General features: G+C 53.5%; 9 protein-coding genes across 9 annotated transcripts; 4 read left to right on the top strand and 5 right to left on the bottom strand.

Annotated features, from left to right (window-relative positions):
* Nucleotides 1–242: 242 nt before the first annotated feature.
* Nucleotides 243–2,051, bottom strand: AYL99_02415 (hypothetical protein; the record flags this gene model as incomplete). The annotated part of the gene is made up of 1 exon (XM_018833931.1): nucleotides 243–2,051. The coding sequence occupies one exon, from the start codon at nucleotides 2,049–2,051 to the stop codon at nucleotides 243–245; it is 1,809 nt and encodes a 602-aa protein (XP_018696555.1).
* A 284-nt stretch (nucleotides 2,052–2,335) lies between these two features.
* Nucleotides 2,336–3,724, bottom strand: AYL99_02414 (hypothetical protein; the record flags this gene model as incomplete). The annotated part of the gene is made up of 1 exon (XM_018833930.1): nucleotides 2,336–3,724. One exon carries the CDS (start codon nucleotides 3,722–3,724, stop codon nucleotides 2,336–2,338), a length of 1,389 nt encoding a protein of 462 aa, XP_018696554.1.
* A 487-nt stretch (nucleotides 3,725–4,211) lies between these two features.
* AYL99_02413 (hypothetical protein) lies at nucleotides 4,212–5,883 on the top strand (the record flags this gene model as incomplete). Its single annotated transcript, XM_018833929.1, has 2 exons — nucleotides 4,212–4,284; nucleotides 4,499–5,883. The coding sequence occupies 2 exons, from the start codon at nucleotides 4,212–4,214 to the stop codon at nucleotides 5,881–5,883; spliced, it is 1,458 nt and encodes a 485-aa protein (XP_018696553.1).
* A 1,346-nt stretch (nucleotides 5,884–7,229) lies between these two features.
* On the bottom strand, nucleotides 7,230–8,057 carry AYL99_02412 (hypothetical protein; the record flags this gene model as incomplete). The annotated part of the gene is made up of 2 exons (XM_018833928.1): nucleotides 7,230–7,387; nucleotides 7,559–8,057. 2 exons carry the CDS (start codon nucleotides 8,055–8,057, stop codon nucleotides 7,230–7,232), a joined length of 657 nt encoding a protein of 218 aa, XP_018696552.1.
* A 1,654-nt stretch (nucleotides 8,058–9,711) lies between these two features.
* On the bottom strand, nucleotides 9,712–11,604 carry AYL99_02411 (hypothetical protein; the record flags this gene model as incomplete). The annotated part of the gene is made up of 1 exon (XM_018833927.1): nucleotides 9,712–11,604. One exon carries the CDS (start codon nucleotides 11,602–11,604, stop codon nucleotides 9,712–9,714), a length of 1,893 nt encoding a protein of 630 aa, XP_018696551.1.
* A 1,570-nt stretch (nucleotides 11,605–13,174) lies between these two features.
* On the top strand, nucleotides 13,175–14,953 carry AYL99_02410 (phosphoglucomutase; the record flags this gene model as incomplete). Its single annotated transcript, XM_018833926.1, has 3 exons — nucleotides 13,175–13,221; nucleotides 13,281–13,591; nucleotides 13,644–14,953. 3 exons carry the CDS (start codon nucleotides 13,175–13,177, stop codon nucleotides 14,951–14,953), a joined length of 1,668 nt encoding a protein of 555 aa, XP_018696550.1.
* Nucleotides 14,954–16,161: 1,208 nt separating this feature from the next.
* Nucleotides 16,162–17,116, top strand: AYL99_02409 (hypothetical protein; the record flags this gene model as incomplete). Its single annotated transcript, XM_018833925.1, has 2 exons — nucleotides 16,162–16,333; nucleotides 16,401–17,116. The coding sequence occupies 2 exons, from the start codon at nucleotides 16,162–16,164 to the stop codon at nucleotides 17,114–17,116; spliced, it is 888 nt and encodes a 295-aa protein (XP_018696549.1).
* A 941-nt stretch (nucleotides 17,117–18,057) lies between these two features.
* On the bottom strand, nucleotides 18,058–19,281 carry AYL99_02408 (hypothetical protein; the record flags this gene model as incomplete). Its single annotated transcript, XM_018833924.1, has 1 exon — nucleotides 18,058–19,281. The coding sequence occupies one exon, from the start codon at nucleotides 19,279–19,281 to the stop codon at nucleotides 18,058–18,060; it is 1,224 nt and encodes a 407-aa protein (XP_018696548.1).
* Nucleotides 19,282–20,804: 1,523 nt separating this feature from the next.
* Nucleotides 20,805–22,040, top strand: AYL99_02407 (hypothetical protein; the record flags this gene model as incomplete). The annotated part of the gene is made up of 1 exon (XM_018833923.1): nucleotides 20,805–22,040. One exon carries the CDS (start codon nucleotides 20,805–20,807, stop codon nucleotides 22,038–22,040), a length of 1,236 nt encoding a protein of 411 aa, XP_018696547.1.
* Between the last annotated feature and the right edge of the window lie 670 nt (nucleotides 22,041–22,710).

Raw genomic sequence — 22,710 nt, 5'->3', positions numbered from 1 at the left:
AAGGGTCAAGAACAAACATACACGTAAAAAAGGATGCTAACAATAACGGATTGACGCCGTTTATCTTCAAGTTCATTCATTGAAGGTCATGTCTATAAAACTTAAGGGCTCTTGTTCCTTTTGCTCTCTTTAGATCTGAGTATCTGGAAACATCATGAGCTGAACCAAGTCGATGTGTGGGTGTCGTTCTACCTATCCGGTCCGTAGCACCCACACGGAAGGAGAAAGAAGGAAGGCTCGCTCTATCGCACAGCGACATCTGCAGCACGCTGGCGCTCTTGTCCCGCGGCCAGCGCCTCCAACCGTGCGGCTTGCACGCGGTGTTTCTTGGTGATGGAGATCCACTCTGGCTCGGGCTGGGGTTTCGTCTTCGTCTTCGTCTTCGTCTTCATCTCTTCTGATGCTGCTGCTGCTGCTGCTGTCTGTTCTTCTTCTTCGTCTCCTTCTTCGCCCTTGCCGTTCGCTGCCACGGACTCGCTTTCCTCAAAACCCGTTTCTGCGGCCTCCTCTGCCGTGTCTTCGCCCGGGGCTACGTCTTTGTCTCCATCGTCATCTTCGTCCTCCTCCTCCTCGAGCTCGGCGATCATCAAGCTGAAATCAGCGCCGAGCCGGCCGAGTGAGTTTGCCGCGTAGAGCACCTGCATCAGCAAGCTCTCCCTGGCGGCCGGATCCGTCACATTCGGGAGGTACTGTTTGAGCGTGGAGATGAAGATGTCGACCAAGTACAGCGGGAACGTCTGCAGCGCGGGAGGTAACGTGAGAGACAGGTCTGGTGGTGGTGGTGGCGATGACGACGACGCCTCCTCGGGCGCCGCCGCCTGTGGTTGTTCGTCCGCCGGGAAGATGTTGCGGTACATGCTGATCGTCGCGAAGGACTGTTCGCGGAAGATCTCAATGAATCGTTTCAGGTAGCGTTCCGTCTGTTGGCCCGCGAGGGAGGGATTGTAGGTCCCACCGGAAGAGGTCCTACGGTTTGAAGGAGAAGGCCGTGTCGTGCTCAGGTGCTGTCGTTGCGGAGGAGTTGACGTAGAGCTGGCGGCTTCTTTGCGTGCCAGAGTCTCTTGATCCGCCAGATCGCGTAGTGGAGAAAGGGCCTCGACCATACTCAGGAACGTGCAGAGCCGTGAGACCAGGAACAGGGCTCCAAAGTGGCCTTCTTCCTGGTGTGATGGCGCAGGTGCACCCAGCCCGAGTTGCGAGGTCAGTCTCGATGTGGAGAGACCCGATTTGTTGGTCTGAGAAGTGGCCGACGGAAAGCCCACGGTCGTGCTCGTTGACAACTCCGGCGCCACCCGTCGTAACCAGCCGATCATCCTTATAGCAGCAGCGAGACGGAGGTTCTGGCCCCGAAGACTGGCGACAAGGTTCGTTGTCATGTCCTTCATGGCGTTTTCGGCATCGGCGAGGACGGACTTCACCAGCTGTGAGTCAGGATAGAGGATCTGAAGGCGCTTGATATGGGCGAAGAGATCGAGCGCCTGAGTGTAATTTGCGCCGCTGGCTCCCGCAGATGCGGAATTTGTTGATGCCGCCGCCGTAGTGTGGGCCGAGGCAATGGCAGCAGAGAGTAGCGATGGGAGTTCCAGGATATCCTGGGCTTTGTCGGCTTGTCGAGCGAGAAGCGAGGACTCTCGCCGCGCCGTGAGGAGGGCATTTCCACCACCTCCCGTCGTGCTACTCTCCTCTTTCGACTTGCTGTACGTCGAGGCAAACTTCACAGCGCTGGCGTCCAATTCAGGGATGGCATTTTTGATCGATTCAGCAGAGGTCGATATAAGGGGGAGTGAGGAGCGGAGAATGCTGAGATGGTCTGACGATGTGGTCGTGGTGCGGTGAGAGCGGGAACTCAGAGCCTGGATTGAGAAGAGGTTTGATTGGGCTGCTTGGGTGAGCGATTGAGGCTCTGTGGTTGTCAAATCACCAAGACGGAGCGAGACGAGGCGGGACAGATAGTTGGATATTTCGGGTGATGAAGATGGTGGTAGTTGTGGCGGTGGTTGAGACGACGACGCCAGATGGGGCTGCAGGAGGTCGTAGAGAGCGTCTGTCATCTTGACATTGACGTCGACCTTGTGAGAAGGATCGAGTATCCCGGTGTTGGTATGCACTATCCAGGTCTATAACCGTATTTCCATGTCGATGGTCAAGAGGGAGGAAAGTCGACAAAGGACGTTTAACCACAAAAACATCCCATGCTGTCTTGGCGTCTTGCCGCAAGGCTACGAGGCTACGAGGCTACGAGGAGAAGAGGCTGCATACATATCCCCCCCCTACACCATTCTATGCCCACAGACAATGTCCGGTGCTCTCATCTCACAGCCCCCGCCTCAACAATCTAGTAGATACTCCGATGGCTCCGCTCCCGCCTCTCTTCGTCGAGGATCTGCTGGAGCTCGCCAGAAACTCGCTCCTGGGTCCCGATCTCCAGATCCGCCTCCTCCACTTCTGCATCACTCTGATCACCCAATGCGTCCGCCATTTTCCTGTTGGGATCATCCAACTCTCCTCTCAATGCTCGAGCCAGTGACGACGAAAAAACCTTCTTCAATTTCTCGGGAGACTCGGACAACGATCCTGAAGGCAGCGTCGTTCCTTTGGGACTCTCATTTTCAGTCTCGTCATCGGACCCGAACGGAGAGCCTTGACCTGACCTTGTCCCACCACCGTCCCGACCAAGGTACGACTTGATGCTACCCAAGTTTGTGGGTTTCCTTCCTGTGTCCAAGGCCAAATTACTGAGAGAGGTTCGAAGGTTGCTCGACGACCGCACTCTGGTACGACTTTGCTCTCTGCTCGTACTACCTCTGGTCTCGGTGGAGACCGCCTTGGGATTACGTTTGGACTCGCTTCCCTCCGAGACCGTTTCAGGCTCGTCCTTGAACATATCTACTGTGCTTTTCCGCACCGGCATGGGGATATAGCTGGCTCCAGTGGGGTCATGGGCGTTTCTCGAAATCGTCCAGCGTCTCACCGGGATGTTTTCAACATTCACGGGTGTCGACGTGGAGGAGACGCTGTTTTTTCTGGCCGCCGCCTTTTCCCGTCTCAAGTCGGACCAGCGTCGTAGACTGTTCTGAAGCACATACCTCCCGTTCGCGCCAAGTTTCATCACCAAAAACTCGCAGTGGTTAATGTTTCGGAGATCCTCGAAGAACTCGACGCTGTAGTGGTACCAGGCCATGAGAAAAACGCGACTGCAGAGACCGTGGGTGACGAGGATGGCCACGCTCGCCATTGTGTCCTCGGAAAACCGTCTCCAGAGCGAACCATTGAACGACGATACCCGGTCATACACATCTGCCCCGCTTTCTCCGTTGGGTATGCGGTAAAAGAAGTGACCATATTGAGCACGCTCGCGCCACAGCCTCTCCACTTCTTCGGTGTCTGGTTGGAAATTGCCAAAGTCTTGCTCCCTCAGCCGTGGCTCCTCGTACACCTTGATGTGATGTCGCTGAAATGGTGAAGGTACAGGGTCATTGGAGCACAAACTTTTCAGAATGCCTTCTGTCGTTTCTCGGGTTCTCCTGTATGGAGAGATGAAGAAGTGTAAGGTATCATCAGTCCGAAGAAGAGCTCGAAGCTTCTCTCCCGCCTCGAGGGCTTGACGATGGCCTTCCTCCGTTAGTCCAACTCTGTGGTCTGGTGTCGTCTGGTGGATGGCCTTGTCACGGTTACCCTCGGATTGCGCATGTCTTATGATGATGATCAACCTTGGCTTGCCCATTTTCGCCAGATCGGTATTCGTGGCGGCAGTGGTGACCTCACCCCAGGCTAGCTCGATGTCAATTCTTGAGTTCGGCACTCTGGTTGTTGGGTCTACGAGATATGCTCAAGAAGATGGAGTATAGCCCAGACTGCAAATCCTGATCGTAGACTAGATACTCATACCATGTGGATTTCGAGAAAAAGCAAGAAATTATGACAGCCTTGCTTTGTAGGTGCTCGGATCGGGCTCATCTGATGCCAAGAAATACATTCCAGATCGGGACTAGCCCCGCCGTACTTGGATCGCGTTTCTGCATGTGTCGCGATCTTTCCTGGCAACGCTGCGTTTGCGACCATCTCCCCCATCCACCACCAACGCTACGCCAAACCCATTGACACGCTCCAGCCAGGAAGGCCCCAAGCCAGATTGTGGTCGCAACTCCGCTGCCCTCACTTTACACCCTCAATCCGCTACAGACTTCGAGACGACTAACGACGACGACAAGATGAATCCGCAGATGCAGAATTACAGACAGTTTGCCCAGGCGCAAGGAAGGTCCCCTGCGGCACGTAGGCCAGGTGAGTGCGATTCGAGCACCGGGATGTTTGCAAGTCCAGATATTGGTGGAGGACCACCCAGGGATGCCCTCAGGCAAATGGAACATCGCGACGAGCGACTCCTCATTACGCTCCTGCCCAAATACCGTCGTCTGGCACACACTGGACAGATGAATGACTATCTTCTCTGCCTGTCTTGCTCAACACCAAGAGATCCTTCGCTTACAAACATTAGGTCAGATGCCCCCTGTCCAACATGCTGCTCAGCAAGCGCAAGCCCAGATGATGCAACAACAACAAGCCCAACAACGCAACGCCGTGATGGAACACCAACTGGCCCAGCGACGTGTGCGAAAACCGACCGACCGAAATATGCCCGATGGTTTAGAAGAGGTGGTCATTGGGGATGGCGTCGAGCAGTATAAGAAATTGCGCGAGGCAGAGAAACGATTAGACCATCTGATGGCGAGGAAGCGGTTGGAAATCCATGACAATTTTAGTAAAAATGTCAGAAGGCATAGGACAATGCGAATATGGATCTCCAATACTGTGTCTGGCCAACCCTGGCAGATGAACCCGGACGAAGAAGGCTTCACGTTCGACTCGGGCGGCGAGCCTACCTATCGAGTCAAGATTCAAGGCCGGTTACTGGAATATGACAACGATGACATCTTGTACAGCGACGACGAAGATGAAGAGATGGGAGAGCAGGACAAACCAGCCAAACAAAAGACACTCAAGCCTCCCTCCAAAAAATTCACTCACTTCTTCAAGGGAATGACGGTCGAGTTTGACAATCCGAAAGGCAGCCTCAGCGACCCCAACCAGACGGTAACGTGGAAAAAGGGCCAAAATAGCTCCCAAGCTGGCGACTTTGACACCATTGAATTTGAGCGTAAAGCCGATGAGAACGTCAACATTACAATCTGCCTGGCACGCGACGAACAACCCGAACGATATCGCCTCTCCAAGGCTCTCGCTGAAACCCTGGATATGGAAGAAGCCGACCGTGCCGAAGTCGTCATGGGTATTTGGGACTATGTGCGTGCCATGGGTCTGCAAGAAGATGAGGAGCGCCGCAGTATCCAGTGTGATGATGCACTAAAACGCATCTTTGATACGGACACGTTCTTTTTCCCTCAAGCCGCCGAACGACTAGTCCCGCATTTACATCCTTTGCCTCCGGTGCGATTACCCTACACCATCCGAGTGGATGAAGATTGGCATAAGAATCCCGAACCCACGGTGTATGATGTGCAAGTCACCGTCGAAGATCCTCTCCGGCCCATGATCTTCAAACTCACTCAAAACCCAGAACATCAATCCACGCTCCGGACCATTGCTAAATTGGACGACGAACTCGCGATAGTGGTACAAGCTCTGCATCACCACAAGGCACGGCATCAGTTCTTTGCGAGCATGGCGAAAGATCCGCAGAAGTTCATCGAGAGGTGGCTCAGCAGTCAGAAGAAGGACCTCAGTGTGGTGCTGGCGGAGCAAGAACGAGGGGATGTGGCGGGTATGGAGTTTTCGAAGGGTGGAGAGGACAGTGTCTGGGGTGGCGAGGTAGTTAGGGAGGCGGTGAGGTATCGACTCGCCCGAGCAGAAGCCTCGCGGTAGGGGATGAGAAGAAGCAGCATGCATGCGCTGTGGCGTCAGCAGTAGCAGCAGCAGCAGCAAGGTGTTGGGGCTTTGAGCAAATATGCTCAGACCAGACCGGAGGGGATTGAGATTTATTACGAGCAAAGTCTTTGTCTTCTTTGTATGGCGCCTATAGAGGGGAGAGGAGGGATAGCACCATGCAAACCTGGCGCTTGAACATCACGATGTACGGTTCCCTCGCAGGCAGATGCATGGGATTGGGGCAGGGGGGTTGAGGCCGAGATGTGCTTTTGAGCTGGACCCCTCGTTCCTGGTGACTTTTATACCATTCTGTGCGCCAGCTCCGGCCTCAAAAGGAGTGAAGGACACCCCCGAAGAAAAACGTTTCCGGATTGAATGAACACTACTGGACTGGACTGGACTGGACTCGTCGTGGCTCAAAGGGGGTTTGTTCCATTCGCAGCATTTTATGTTGTTGTTGTTGTTGTTATTGTTATTGCCAATATATGTATTATATACCCCAAGTACACGGACTGAGTGTTTGTCCACGATTCCTTTTTGGAGCTATCTGTAATTGTAATCTCTCCACGCTTTGTTTGTTTGAGTGAGGGAGAAAGAGAGAAAAAGAGATAGAGATACATATATATGTATATACATATATCATCATACAGCAAAGGATGTATGTATGTATGTATGTATGTATGAATGCACAACCGCTGTCCCTCTCTCTCTCTCTCTCCCTGTTCTGTAACAAGCGGCTTGTGGTACGGTACACATAGGCATTTTTCACACAACCCATCCATGCATGATTGGTTGAAGGATGCATCTCCTCGGTCCATCCTGCCCCTACTTCTCTCGCTCCTCTTTCATTTTATTATTCTCTCCTGCCAGTGTCCTGTCGTATCACGTCATGTCCTATCGATCGGAGAATACGAGGTCGTTAAATCGCTGTGAACGAACAGAATAAATAACCTTGGGGGGGTTTTTGAGGCATTCGGTGCTTTGAGGTTGCGCAGTGGAAATGCATGGGGGCTTGTTCTTCTTCTTCTCTCTCATGTGTGTGTGTGTGTGTGTGTGTATGTATGTACATGTCTATCACTAGTATCAGTAGTGTGTGGATGAACGGTAAATCCGTGTTCAAGAAGGCGGTGACAACGACCACAACCAACAATGATCGTGGTGATCGTGGTGGTCGTGGTACATCCTGCCTGTGCCAATCTCAATTCGTAGAAATTCTTTCTGTCAAGGGCTTTTTTGTTCGAGGGACCGGAGCGTGCTTCTTGTCTGTAAATAAATGAATGTCCAAACAGGACTGGTTCGCGGGAATTTCCAAGAAAGGACCTTGTCGCCCGATCACGATCAAATCATGGTATATCGGTCCTGAAGCCCGGGTCGAGATCCCCGACGTCCCCTATGACCGTGCCGCTGTTACGAAGCATGTCGAGAGCCTCTTGGCCCTGCTTTGTGCCTGGGGCGGGCATGGGAAGTTGCTGTGGCTGAACCGGCATCGACGGCGCTGAGACTGGGGAAACGGGGCAGCGTTAGTCTACGTGCTGATTTGGCCTCTTGAATCATTTGGCGAGCACCAGGAATGTCGGCAACATGTGTGTGAGACCAGTAGAAGGAAGTGAGGAGAAGAGGAAGGAAGGGATTTTCTCCACGCAGAAGAATCCGGGACAGGTTGGAAACTCACCGGACATGCCCAGGCCAATACTCTCAATCAAGCTCTTGTAATACTGCGCCTCCTGGATGCTCTCCAACACATCAGCTCTGGCCGTGTGTCTCAATTCCTTCCGCGGCGCGGCCATCAACACGGCGTCACTCGCCCAGCGCCGCACCATCTCCTTCATGGCGGAGACGTCGAACAGCCGGTAATGGAGGTACTCCAGGATGGCGTTCCAGGGGGGCACGGCCAAGAAGGCGCGGTCGGCGTGGATGCTGTTCCCGGCCAGCAGCGCGCGGCCAGGCTCGGGGATATAGTGTTTGATGTACGCGAGGAGCTGGCGGGCGGCGTCTGCGGCGCTGGTCGACGACGCGAGGCACTCCTGCGTGAGCCCGGACTCGCCGTGCGTCTTGACGCACCACTCCGACATCTGCGAGAGTTGTTCCGGCGCGTGGAAGATCACGGCGTGGAAGCCTTCGGTGTCCAGCGGCGCGAGGTCGGCGGTGGTGATGATGCATGATATCGACATGATTGTATCTTTGGCGGGGTTGAGACCCGTCATCTGGAAAAAAGAACCAGCATTTTGGTCAGCGCTGCTGTAATGGCATACGGCAATGGGCGAAGGCTGGATGGGGTAACATGTGCCCAGAGACAGGGGCAGAGGGAAGCCGATAAGACAAGGCGTGGTTGAGCGTTAGATGCCGGTTTCGAGACATTTCGTTCCTTTCCAGCCCGTTGGAGGTTCCGGAGTGGGCTTCACCGGCGTGTATAGAACAGCGTCTCTCCCCTGCCGCTGGCAAGATAGGCTGCACGAGGGTTACTCGGTCTGTGTACCTACCTCGCAGTCAATCCAGACCAGTGGATCGGTAGATCTGGTGAGTGCCATGGGTGCTGCGTCCTTGGTGGATCTCGTGCTTGTAGATTCAAGGTTTAGATTTGACAGTCCTTCGGTCTGTGTTCCGACTTCACTCTCGACCAGCTGACGACGACGAGAAGTCTCTGATCAGGATTACTCTGCTGCGCCCATTCATCCAGGATATAATTAGGAGGCGAGGAGGCTTGAGGGCGCGACAACATTGGCCGGGGGAAGACATGGAGGAGGTATGGACGGTTAAATTCGCCCGTAAAGGACTAATAGAACCCCATCGAACGGTGATTGGATCAAGGGGGAAGGGTGATGACGATTATCTGATCGGCCACCATTTGCCACCGGTGCATTCACAGTTGGAGGACGAGAATGGTTGAGGAGGGTGAGGAGGTCGAAGAGGTAAGGGTCTACTAGGTGAGGGTCAACCGGGGGAAAAAGATGACGATATGTGTCGGGCCAAGACCCAGATGGTTCCCGACCAATAGCATTACAGCGGAGTTGGAGCCTGGCTCCAGGTCGGAGTGGGATTCCGCCCCCTTTTCCCCGTCGCCTACCAACGAACTACCTGCACTCCTACGCCAGTGTCATGCACAGCCTACGACCCTATAGGAACCTTCTCAGTCTTGATAATGTGGTTGCAATTCCTGCCCGGTGGGCTGGCTGGCAGCTCCAAGCATCTCCTTGGACGTGTCTGTATGGGATTGGTCTTTTTTGTCGAACATGGGAAAAGAACACTCTTCGATGCCTGGGGTATTGGTACAGTGACCATCGCGGGGTGAGCCAGCAATCATGCGTCCATGCCCCGCGCCGTTCCCCTTCCCCTTAGCCTCTGGCACCTCTCTGGATCAGATTACTCATGGAGATTCCATGTAAAGCCCCTGGCCTGTCCCGGCCCATGCACGCCATTCTTGCAGCTCCTCAAGAGGCCTGTGTGTTGCGCATCACGATCCGCCTTTCATTCCCTAAGCACAAACCGCCGCGGCGGAAGTTTCGTTCGCACAATTAATCAAAATATTCGACGGCCAGACCCCCCTTGCGTGTATCTGCAAACCAGCTTGTCATCCCGGCTTCCAATTCCGCGATGTCTTGACAAAAGAAAAGTGGAAGAATTGAATTTCCAATCCGAATGCCGACAGAAGGCGTCGTGGGCTGCCTCAATTTCTGTCTTTTCTTAGCGCGGTATGACACCGACAACCACGAATTGTGAAGAGCACCTGGCCATCACGGTAGGTAGAATTCTTGAGAAACGGTGGACGAAATTCAGTCGCGGAACTCACGCTGCGATGAAAGCCGCCTGTTGGCCTGTAAGCCTTTTTCAGAGCTCTTCGTCGTCGCCCGCGGCCGGCTCTTTGATAAGCGGGCCTCCGAATTGAAGGCCAGACGGATTTGAGCTAGTTGCAGTCGATTGAGACAGCCCCGAAGTCCCCAGGACCTCGCCAATGGTGCCCGAAGACGTGGATAAGCTGCCGCCTAACCGCTTTTTGATGTCGTCGTCAAAATCCGCGATACTGGCCCGCTGTCGTTTCATAGGGCTGCCGACCATGAAACTCTCATCGTCCTTGGTGACCTCTATGCTGCTGCTTAAGCCCGTCGGCCCCATACTTGTGCCTGCCGGCGACGTGCCAAGCTCGACAGCACTAGCTTTGGGCGTCGAATTACCCGAAGGACTACCGGATTTCGAGCTCTTGCGAGGTTCCGTTATACCATTGCTATTCAGCGGTTCCGCCGAATGCTGTCGCTTGAGCTGATGATACCTTAGCCCATGCCGGAACTTCAACGGCGAAGGGTCTCTTACCTTCATTTTACGGATGCCCTCTGCAACCTGGCCCGTTCGCTCAGCATCTTCAGGCGTAAGCATGCTCGGGTCTTTCTTTGCATCCTCATCGTTGATATCCTCCATCTTGCCAATAATGCCGGCACCATCATCGTCACTATCACTCTCCATCTCATCGTCACTTGATCCTTTGCCTTTTCGGCTTCGTCGACGTTCGGAGTCACGAAAGTTGGAAAAGCCGGCAGTTCCTTCTTTCTTCAGAGGTCCAAGCTTGGGGATCTCTGCCACTATGCTCCGTCTCTTCGTGCTGACCGATGCCTTGTCGGATTTGGGTCCAGAAAGAATGCCCATCTTTTGCAACTGGCGTTCTCCCCTATACAGAAACGTGAAGACCGCATACGGTTTGTCGGTAGGGTCAATGCCAGTCACCGTCTGTGTGGAGATGGTTTTGGGATCCAAGGTCTTGGGTTTGGCGAAACTGGTGGTGTGGTCAACATCCGCTCGATTCTTGCCGTCTCCCTTAGCGGCCCCTTCTCCAGTGTCTGAACCTTCCGAATCATCGTGCGCGTCAAATTGAGGTGAATATTCTCCGCGCTTGATCTCGCCCGAAGCCAGTACCCGGAACAAGGCAACCTTGATCTGCCCTGCTGCTTCTGGTATCGGATCATCATCATCTTCTTCCGAGGAACCGCTGTCGCTAGCAGAGCCCTCATCCGAAACGTCCTTCAATTCGCCATCCTCGCCGTAACGCATGGTGTTCTTTCTTCTATCCTTCTTCGAGATTCCATTGGTGTCATCGTCACTCCCGATTGTCCCCTTCCGCTTTTGTCGTCGCTTCTCCAGTTTCTGTCTGCGTCTCTCGATAGTTGCTGCGGCATCTTTTCCGTCCAGATCTAGACCATTCAACCAACGCTCGAGTCCGACTTCACGAAACAAGAACTCTCGTTCTGCAAGACCTCCTCCTTCTTTCTCAGGGACACTTACCCACCGAGAATTCACCCAGGTCTCTTCACCCTTTCTGAGCAGTGTGGCAACCTCCTCTTTGGCTCGCCCATCAAAGTAGATGTAAGCGGCGATTGTTTCGTTCGGCGAGGTTGTCAGGGGGACGTAAGGTCCAACAGAGCTTGTGTATTTTCCTCGTTCGCTTGTGTGACCTGGAAGACCGCCGACGAGTTTGGGTTTGGGATGAGGATTATCTGGTGTAGCCTTTGGCGTGGAATAAGGCACTTCCTGGCCAGGGGTGAGAAGGGTGATGGAGATGGCAAAGGTCGATTGTTCGGGTTTTCCCGTCAGGGAGTCGGCAGGGATCTGCGCAGGCGGCACGGGGATGTAGGCACTGATTCTGGAGAGACGAGAGGTTCTCTGGACAGAGTATTCTGGCAAAGGCCCATTGGGAGTGTGTATGCTCACAGCGAGACCTTTGAAGCAGGGCATGATGGCTATCAGGAATTGGAAGGCCCCTTAAGTGAGTGACGATTCTCCGCTCTCTGCGCGCAGAGATGGCGGAGAACAAATCTCCGATATGATTCGTGAAGTGACAACTCGCACTGTGCGAATATTGAATCCAACTTTTCCCGAACGACACACGCTACAGTCACCACAGTGTCGGCGCCTTCGCCACTTGAGGTCTGTTATGCATACAGCAAACCCAGGGAATAGAACGACGTGCCTGCTCCGCAGACTTCGGCAAGGAACGGTGAGCTATCGGGGGAACGGCGCACGCGATGGAGGGGGGGATGCTCAAATGAGTGGCAGAGCTGATTCGAATAAGGAGGAAGGAGGCGTTGCACGCAGGTAATGAAAATGTCGGGATTGACAATGTGGATGAAGAGAGAATGGACAACTTTAGTTTACTCTACTCTTGGGCCGAGTTCGTAGAGGCTCGTTCTGCCGCTGTGACTTCTTTGACGAGGCAGAAATCGCCAAGACGACGCCAACCCTAATCCGGACAGACGCAGCCTGGCCAATCTGCGGAGAAAGAGACGAGGCTGTGACTTTTGAGCAATCTGCACGAGTGGTCACTACTTAGACTGGAAGAACACAAGTGCCCGTGCAGGGCTACGACAAATTCAATGAAGCTTTCGGTTCACACTTTACGTCTGGGTTATCACCAAAGTCTTTCAGTGGCCTTGCCGGGGCTTTGAGCAGCGGTGTCTCCTCGAGATGCTCAAGTCACGCTATCAGCATAACATAGAATGTATATGCCTATTTGCGGTTTCATGTCTACCCAAAGAGCACTTTTCCCACAAAGAGGCACGAAACACAGGGTGGGAAGGAATTCACAACGGCTCTCCGAGTCTAAATGTCAAAGTTTGTCAATGCTTGTGACCCAAGGCGAGGGAAGCTCACCCTTACAGCATGCCACTTCCCGAGCACAGACACAACCAAAGACTTGTGAACCTTCCACACAGATCTCTGACATGAAGCATAATGACTCCAGCATAACGCATCCTGGTCATTCTCCCAGCATCCCGCTGTCTCGGTGGATAGGACTTGTCAAACATTACCACTTGTTGTGTCTCCTGCCTCTGCTCAGCTCATAACACCTTTGGACGTTTTACCTCCCTCGGCATCTAGCTGACCAAGCCGGCCTTGACTGTGCTCACAGTCCAGGGCATAGATGGTACCAAATACAACACCAAAAGGCGAGGGTGGTGTGAGGATGTCGACCAGCGGCACTCCACCCGCCAATCAAACCCCTCGATTGACTGATCGGAGAAATAATGGCCCCAGAGGGCAAGCAATCGCGATGACGTATCGTATGCAAGGGTTTCGTTGACGGTCGTTTGCTATTGCCCCGCGATCATTTTCCTCGTGGCTTCATTTTCCCAGTTGCAGCTTGAGGGGATCGTCACTTCAACGAAATTTTTACCCTCTGTTCAGTTTATTGCATTTTCAAAGTTCCCTTCACAATTATCTGTTGCTTCTTGTCCATCTAGTCACAAGCTCATCAAGCCCTACCCTGCTCAGTCAATCTTCAAACACTGTTCAGCGCACCACCATAATGGCAAGCGTGAAAGAAGTCCAATTCAAATCCTTCACCGACCAGAAGTAAGCTCTAGTCGAATCACCCTCTCTTGCAAGGTGTCTTCTGACTCTCCTCTCTGCAGGCCTGGTACATCAGGACTTCGGAAGAAAGTCACGGTCTTCCAGCAGCCACACTATAGCGAGTCCTTCATCACCTCGATCCTCCTGTCCATTCCCGAAGGCGCAGAAGGTGCATTTCTTGTCATTGGTGGTGATGGTCGATATTGGAACCCTGAAGTGGTCCAACTGATTGCGAAAATTGGTGCTGCATACGGCGTGAAGAAGCTTCTGATCGGTCAAAATGGCATCCTGAGCACTCCAGCTGCCAGCCACGTCATTCGCATCAGAAAGGCCACGGGTGGTATACTTCTTACTGCCAGTCACAATCCAGGCGGTATGTCGACATGTGTTGGGCTTTGCCGAAACCACATCTAACAAACATCCAGGCCCCAAAGCAGACTTCGGTATGAAGTACAACCTGTCCAACGGCGCCCCAGCCCCGGAATCCGTGACAAACAAAATCTTCGAGAAATCAAAGTCCCTCACCTCGTACAAGATTGCAGACATTCCAGATGTGGACATTTCTACAATTGGTACCAAGAAGTATGGCGATCTTGAAGTCGAGATTATCGACTCTGTAGCCGACTACATGGCCATGCTCAAAGACATCTTCGACTTCGACCTCATCCGGTCGTTCTTCAAATCCCAGCCTGACTTCAAAGTGCTCTTCGACGGTCTGTCCGGTGTCACCGGTCCATACGGTGTGGCCATATTTCAAGGAGAGCTCGGCTTGGGACCCGAAAGCACTCAGAATTGCCAACCCAGCCCTGACTTCAACGGCGGCCACCCAGACCCGAACCTGACGTACGCCCACTCTTTGGTCGAGAGAGTGGACAAGGAAGGCATCCACTTCGGCGCTGCCTCGGACGGGGATGGCGACAGAAACATGATTTATGGCAAGAATGCTTTTGTCTCACCTGGTGACTCTCTGGCTATTATTGCCCATTATGCGCAGAAATACATTCCCTACTTCAAGAAGCAGGGTGTCTATGGTCTAGCAAGATCCTTCCCCACTTCGGCAGCGCTTGATCTAGTGGCCAAGAAGCAGAACTTGAGCATCTATGTCGTCCCCACCGGATGGAAGTTCTTCTGTGCGCTCTTCGACACCGATAAGATGTCGATCTGCGGCGAAGAGTCGTTTGGAACCGGCTCCAACCACATCCGAGAAAAGGACGGCTTGTGGGCTGTCACTGCCTGGCTCAACATCATCGCCGGAGTGAGCAAAGAGACTGGCAAGTTCCCGTCTATTGCCGAGATCCAGAAGGAGTTTTGGCACGAGTATGGCCGCGTGTATTTCACCCGTTACGATTACGAGGACGTGAGCAGTGACGGAGCCAACGACATGGTCAAGTACCTCAAAGAAAAGATTGGAAAGTCCGACACTGTCGGTTCAGAGCTCCAAGGCCGCAAGATCCTGGAAGCAGACGACTTCTCCTACACAGATCTCGACGGCTCGGTGTCGAAGAACCAAGGTATCTACTTCAAGTTTGACGACGGCACCAGAATTGTTGTTCGATTATCGGGTACAGGCAGCAGCGGTGCCACCATCCGCCTCTATGTCGAGAAACTCGAGGAGGACAAGAGCAAGCTTGGCGAAGATACGCAGACATATCTCCAGGGATCGGTCGGACTCGCCATTGAGCTCTTGCAGCTGCAGAAATTCATCGGCAGAACCGAGCCAGATGTCAAGACGTAAATCATTTGCCATCAACTTGCGGCAGTGATTCGCACCTGTGGCCGCGTACAAGATGGTGAGAAGAGGACTGTCTTCTAAGCGGTTGTGAGTGCAATAGTGGTAGCTTTCAACGTCACAATAGTAGCTTATCAATGCAAATAGACCACGCCATTCTACAACCATCTCTTTACGATTCTCTCGAAACCCAGCTTTTGTGATTGAACTCGTCAGCGTTTAGCCGGGATGAAGCTTGGTGGATTGTTATGAGTTTCAACAGCCTGCTATTGGCATCCCTCCCCAGGATAAATTTTGGCAACCAGTTGTGCCCGTCGTGTATCCCTGTGATGCCATGCCTATCGGATCCCACGTGCAGCCGTATAGACGCCGTTTATTGTCTGGTAAAGTCTTGTAGGACGGGAGAGCTGTTGTAACAAGACTTGTTGGTATGGAAAGCCCCATAACTGCTCAATTGTTTCGCAACTGGCACGCATCTCGGATCCCCGTGCAATGTTCTGGCTTCACCATTTTGCTTCCTCCTGTTTCTGAAAGCTCGCTCTTTGTGACCATATGCGGAGCCCAGGATCTATACTCGGAACTAGGCACGGATTGCTGCGTCAGACCAAGACAGCGCCACGCCCATATCGCAGAGCGTGGGACAACGTTGCGTGCGCATCTCATCCCATCAGAGATTGTCCCACGGGAGCCACATGGGTCGACAAGGCCAAGGTCAGGATAGAGCGGTCGGAGTGACATTGTATTGTGTCGGCCACCAGGAGAGACGATGTAGTCCGCTCCCTGCGTGTCATTCGATACGGAGACTCGTTCACTCACCTTGTAAAGGACTCGCAATCACTGACTCATGTTTTGGGAGAGCAAAGGGGCCTCGCCTTTCACACCATCACTCTGACTTCACTCCTAGATTGACGCTAGAGGCCGCCCATTATGCCCCCTTCCTGCATCTTGGCGGTACAACATCTCTGCCACACCATCAGCATACCCATCGTTCTGAATAAGGAGATCAGAACCGTCGCCGAGCGTTTGTCACACAGTGATTGCACCTACCCGTCGAACGATGGCATACTTGGCACCGAAAGGTGTTTTCGCTCAGCGCATGCTCTTCACTGGACATATTTGAATGTCGGTGACGATGAAAGCCCCCCTCAACTATCCTCATCGACTCTCGATCTTCAAGAAACTTGAAAGGCGGCTGACAAGAGTGTGGAAGCAGGATGGGTTTCCAGGAAAGATCGAGAAGAACGGTGGATGCCTGCTACAGACACCTCGTCGAAGATCTTGACCCTTCGTACATGAGTCTGGTTCTCGTCATCTGCTTCTTCATCTCAGGCCTGATTGACAGCGTGGCGTTCAATACATGGAGCTGTTTCGTCAACATGCAAACTGGTAGGTAGTGCACTCAAGCTCACCTCGAACGATCGCTCAGTCGGGCATCATTGACGTCTCTCCCCAGGCAACACCGTCTTCGCCGCCCTGGGTCTGGGTGGTCAGCCGAAAGCCAGCCACAAGCAGCAATACTACAAGTCTCTGACCTCCATCGGGGCCTTCTGCCTGGGTGCGCTATTCTTCAGTGCCTTGCACCGCTATCCCCAGGGGCCTGGCCAACAACGGCGGTCTCGCACACGGGTCAGCCTCATCGTGTCCTTCTTCGTTCAGACCGTCCTCGTCGTCGTTGCTGCAAGCCTCGTGTCCACAAACGAGGTGTCGAACCAACCATTCGTCGCGGGCACCTTTTCTTCGGGCAACGACGAGATCCCGCCGTCCACCATCAACTTTCTGGATCTGTGCCCGATTGCACTGATCTCCTTCCAGGCTGCGGGGCAAGTCACTCTCTCGAGACTGCTCTCCGTGGTTGAACTGCCGACAATCGTCCTGAGTGCCCTGTACCACGACGTCTGCGCCGACCTGTACACCATCCGCGACTCATGGAGGAAGAGCTCCAGCCTCTGGGAGTTCTTCGCCGTCAGCGAAAGAAAGCAACAGCGACGAGCTGCGTGCATCGTGGCACTTTTCCTCGGCGGCGTCATTGGCGGCGAGATGTACAAATCATCAGCCGGAATGGCAGGGGCGCTGTGGCTTGCTGCTGGCTTGAAATTCGGTATCCTCTTCGGGTGGTTCTTCTGGAAAGCTCAAAAAGGGGATGATGACTGCGACGACCAATTACCGTGATGACGGACTGGGGATCAATGCAGTAGGGAACATGCCCCGGGGGAAACGACTCCAAATATGCACGCCTCAACAAGGACTACTTAACGGTCTCGGGGAGCTTGGGATGAGCTCTAGACGGGCAGGTCAACGAGGAACAGAGACGTGATCGAACTTACTCTTGCCTTTTCTCCCTATTCGGGGTTCGCATCTGTCATGGAGGGAGATGCCCAACAACAACGACGAGGTGACGCGGAACACACCCTCTATCTCCAGAAAGACGATAGTTGTAATGGCAACCCGTCGATCAACCCCTTGTTTGCTCTCAGACGTCTCAGTTGTGAGGCCCATCGGCACGTGGGTAAAGATGGAGCCAACTCCATGTTCCATATCCGCCCGAGTCGAGGGTGTCAAGAGAGGGGGGGAGGAGTCTGTTTCAGGGTGAGGCTCTCCTGTTTTGTCTCGGTTATCTTGTCACATTTGGTGTCTCGCTCACCATGAAACGTCATGCATGGAGCACAGGTCAGGCCTTCGATGAGCATGCCCATGATCGACCGAGTCCATTTCCTTCTCTCCACCTTTTTTAAGATCTTCCCACCGTGATAGAAACGCACAACGCTCCGGACAAGGCTCGTGTGGCCGACTTTGTAGATCTTGTGATCCTCCAGGGTGCCCTAGAAGCGGTCTCGTGCTCTGTGTTGGTGCTCCCCTTCGATCTTGGTAGGTCCGGCGTAGAAGGCGAGAGGACTGTAAAGATTAGGCATCACAAAAGGCTCGCCGAGGCTGGGTTCTGGTGGAGCGCTGATTCAACGGAGGCAGATAGTAGACAGACAGACGAACAGACAGAAAGAAGAGGAATAGATTTTGACGCCGCCTCATGTGATCGAACTATCAAACTTTTCCGGCGATTTCATGATGGATATGGGACGACCTGCTCTCTGGTTTTCCTTTCTTTTTCAGACACCCTAGGGACTCTTGAACAGCCGCCCGCCCTTCCACACGTGCGTGATATTCTTGGGCTCTTTGAACAAGTCCATATCTTTCAAAGGGTTCGCGCTCAAGGCGATCAGGTCGGCATCGTACCCGACTTCGATCCTGCCGCTCTTGGGCGCCATGCCCAGGTCCCCGAGCACCTCAGGCCCCATGGCTGTGGCGGCTTCAATGGCCTCCAGGGGCTCCATGCCGCCGTCGCTGACCGCATAGGCGAGTTCACCGCCACTTTGGCCGTGCGCCAGCGGGTGAGTCGCGGGCGTGCTGATGCCCAAATCGGTACCCAGCGCGATCTTGACGCCGGACTTCACGGCTAAGCGGTACGCCGCGCGGTGGTAGCGCGCTGTCTCTAGCATCTTCCGGTACGACTCTGGCGACATGAGCTCCGGATGATCCACGCCGACTTTCACAATCGTCCGCGTCGGCACGTACACGGTGCCTTGCTTCTTCATGAGCTCGATGCATTCCTCGTCCATGTACGTCCCGTGTTCGATGCTGTGCACACCCGCGTGTAACGCGGCCATGATTCCGTCCTTGCCATGGCAGTGCGCGCCCACGACACGACCGGCACGCTGGGCCTCTTCCACGATCACTTTCAATTCATCGAGCGAGAACTGTTGACGCAGAGGATCGTCCGCGATGCTCAGCACGCCCCCGCTCGCAAACACCTTGATACACTTGGCCCCTCGTCGGACCAGGAGGCGCACCGCACGTCGACACTCGTCCACCCCGTCAGCGATAATCATCGGTCCGGTACCCGCGGCGAGCCCGTTCGCCTGAGTGTCCCTCACCCCGAAGAGAGAGGTGACGAATCCCCAGGGCAGATCGAAAACGTCCCCATGGCCTGCCGTCTGGGATATGGCGGCGCCCGAAGAGTATATGTTCGGCCCAACGAGCGTGCCTTCTTCAATCGCCTTGGAGACTTCGAGACCATAGCCGGCCAGTTCGCGCACCGAGGTGAACCCGCTCATCAGGATGTCGTGTACATTCCGGGCGATTCTGGCGCCAGCCAGTGCCGTCGACTGGGTCGCGATCTCAGAGAAGTTGAACGTTTTGCTGCCCAGCAGGTGGATGTGACAGTCCCACAGCCCGGGCATCAGTACCGGGACAGTCGTGGTTGGGAGGTTTTTAAATGGTGGTGGCACGGACGCCGTGGGCTGGATCGCCGTTATTTTCCCATCTTGGAGGATGACAGACATGTTGTGCTGGGGCTTGCCACGACCTGGAATCAGCAGTGAGGTGTTGATTAATCGTGTGGTCCCGGACGTCATGTTATGGACGTCGACTGAAAGTGACGGCGATATGGAAGCGTGGCTGGATTTAGAGCGCGATGGGAGGTCTGAGAGACCTGCATCTGTACCTCTGGAGAGACAATTGATTGCATGGCTGCTGGGCTGTGATGAACTGGGATCAGCAAAGGGCTGAGAGGTCGAAGGCGCTGGCTTGCGACGAGTCATGGTGCGGGTATCTTGACAGAAAATGTCAGTCGCTCGAGGTTGAGCTCTGCTACGATTGCACCTTTGTGTGGCTGTCGCGCAAATTCGTCAAGCAAGCTGCCTTATGCCAGGCCGAGCCTTGATCTCACCGACGTCGTCTAAGTGCCACAGCAACGAACCTGACGTATTGAAACGTCGCCGAGATAACAATGGCAGACGTGCAAACGTAGAGGACACGCTGGCTCGCGTTCATGGAATTGCGCAGGGTCGATTGCTCTTCCTCGGTGGCCGCTAAGAGATCAGTTCGGAAGGTGTCCTGGATCTAAGCATCAGAGCTTGTTCGAAGTGGCGTCGTCGGATTCGGTGAGATAAAGCTTCGAATTGGGACTAGCTTGATCAATTAGTCAGAGATTAGGTAAATGGCTCCTGGGCCTGCAGACCCCTCATTGGCTATGTCGCTAGGATGTTATTCCGTTCCGTGGTCCCCAAAGTCGCAGTCTCGGCAGTCAAAAGATACTTGCTCTGTATGATGGATGTTCTTCAGGACGTTTCACATCAAATACGAACTTTCAACGGCCGTACTCGATACCTTACAACATCATTATATGCCATATACCTGAACCAAGCTTGCCAATAGTGCCTCAGACCGCCAACGTCATGTCTGGCGCTTCGCTTGACGGGGAAAGCTCTTCAGGTGATTCATTAACTTTTCTGGTGTTGGCGGTGCCATCGGAATCAGGTCTGCCATATACATCCAAGCGCTGTGGTGGTGACCGTACTCCCCCTCTTTGGAGACGTTTAAATGAGTGACGAACTTCGTTCTATCAAGTCTCATGAAGAAATACGAAAGTTGGTTAGGATGAGAACTTCTATACGAGTCAAGGTTAGTCTCTACTACGATCTCTAACCAAATACAGCTGAGTCGACGCAAACGGCCAGCCCGGAGATACAACGTGCAATTTGGACAACTCAGTCACCGAGGCAGCACGACAGCTTCGGGTTGTCTATATCGCCGTGCCCGTTGTGTATTGCGGGGTGGAGGCTGAACAATGCTTCGGACCATTCCAGAGTTGCCTTGTCCGGTCATGGTTGCACAATGGAGATATCAGATCCCTCCGCTGTGTGAGAAGCCAATGCGTATATAAAGGGTGAGTTTTGCTATGAAATGGAAGTAATCCAGCGGTGGAAAATCAATTGGCAGAGATTCGATCATGCGTTCCTTACATGGTTTACTCTGTTCTGGTTTGGTGATCAGTCTTTCAACATCCCTCCCAACAACATCATCTATGATTGCCGCTCGCAGCGGTCCGGTCGCCTCGTCTCCATTGCTTCCTACACAAGATGCATTCTACACTCCTCCTATTGGCTTTGAGTCTTCTGTACCGGGGACCATTTTACGTCTACGCGCGGCAACGGGCAATCTGACCTCCATCTACAATGCCAGTTCATCAGTTTACAATATCCTCTATCGCACCACCGATGCACAATATCAACCAGCATGGGCAGTGACAACCTTGTTCGTGCCTTCCAATTCCTCCAACAGCTCTGGCGCCAGCGGCCTCTTGTCTTACCAAATTCCCTACAACACCGCGGATGTTGACTATAGTCCTAGCTATGTGCTTGGGTCTGGGTTAGCCACGGGTCTAATTCTCTCGGATATCAACTCCGCACTCAACCATGGCTGGTTCGTCAATGTACCTGATTTCGAAGGACCTTCGGCTTCGTTTGGATCGGGAGTCTCAGAGGGCCATGCCACGCTGGACTCAGTCCGAGCCGCCTTGTCTGCAGGATTTGGTCTCTCCCCCAATGCACGATATGCGATGTGGGGTTACTCGGGAGGATCAATTGCAAGTGAATGGGCTGCAGAACTTCAAGTCCAATATGCTCCAGAACTCAACTTCAGTGGAGTCGCACTTGGTGGTCTGGTGCCGAATGGCACAAGCATTCTACACACCATCGATGGAACGCCAGCAGCGGGATTGATCCCTTCGTTCATCATCGGCGTGATGAAGCAGTATCCTGAGGCATACCAGTACTTGCTCAGCAGCCTTAAAACCTCGGGGCCTTACAACGCAACTGGGTTTTTGGCAGTTCAAAACATGTCGTATTTCGAGGCGACAGTTGCCTTCATGAATGAGAGTATCCTTAATCAATACTTCGTCAACGGCACTTCTTTTCTCCAGCAGCCTATCATTCAGAGAGTCTTCGATGTCGACGGGCTGATGGGCTACCACGGCGTGCCGCAGATGCCAATGTTCATCTACAAGGCAACGCACGACGAGTACAGTCATGTTGGCGATACAGACACTCTCGTGGCAAGATACTGCGAGGGTGGCGCGAATATCTTGTACCAGAGGAACCTGGTAGGGAACCATCTCGACGAGGAGACAAATGGAGATGCACGGGCACTTGACTGGTTGAAAGCAGCTTTGGATGGGACGCTCATGATGCCGCGAGGATGCACGGTTCAGAATGTAACAACCGACAACAGCTCGCACGCGCCGTTTTTCCTTCCACCCTGAATGCAAAAGTGTTTGTTCTATTAAGCAGATGCACAATCTAAATTGAGATGACAGCAGAGTTTCGTATTTTCTGGCTCAGGTATTCCGCTGCCTTACACACATTCATAGCCCAAGGAAGAGAAAGGCAAGTCATCTCGAGTTACAGCGCCTTGGCACCTCGCACTCGAAGGGGAGATAGAAGGAACCATGCAGTCGACAGTGGTGAACGTCAGGAGACATTCGTGTCGTGGATGTGGACGACGGGACTCTTGAGCGACTTGTGGTGTCAGGATTCGTGTTGACTCCGGTGAATGACACCCGGGCGAATCTGTTTTAGGTCAGAACCTGCGAGACGACTCGTCCTTCCACTTCAAACTCTTCATGTAGGAGACAGGTGGTAACATTTCCTGCGGTCCCACAGTGCCTCAACAGGAGTCTCATCACTGTGGTTTGAAACAATTGAGTTATTGACTCCCAAATGGAACTCATACCACCCACCCGAACTTCAGCGCCAGCGCTTCCGTTGCGGTTATGGAATCAGAGATGCGACTTCCCCAACTGAGTGGCAATACTTGCGAAAATGGACTTGTCCGGTCCTTCGCGGAGGTCCTCCCTTGAGGAGTTGGTCGGGACCGTCGATCTTACGGGCGCATCCGACCCAGGGGCCTGAAGAAAACATTTGCGCAAGCAA

Source organism: Fonsecaea erecta (genome assembly GCF_001651985.1).
Source record: "Fonsecaea erecta strain CBS 125763 chromosome Unknown Scaff2, whole genome shotgun sequence".
NCBI classification, from domain to species: domain Eukaryota; kingdom Fungi; phylum Ascomycota; class Eurotiomycetes; order Chaetothyriales; family Herpotrichiellaceae; genus Fonsecaea; species Fonsecaea erecta.
This window is presented reverse-complemented; position numbering and strand designations above follow the sequence as displayed.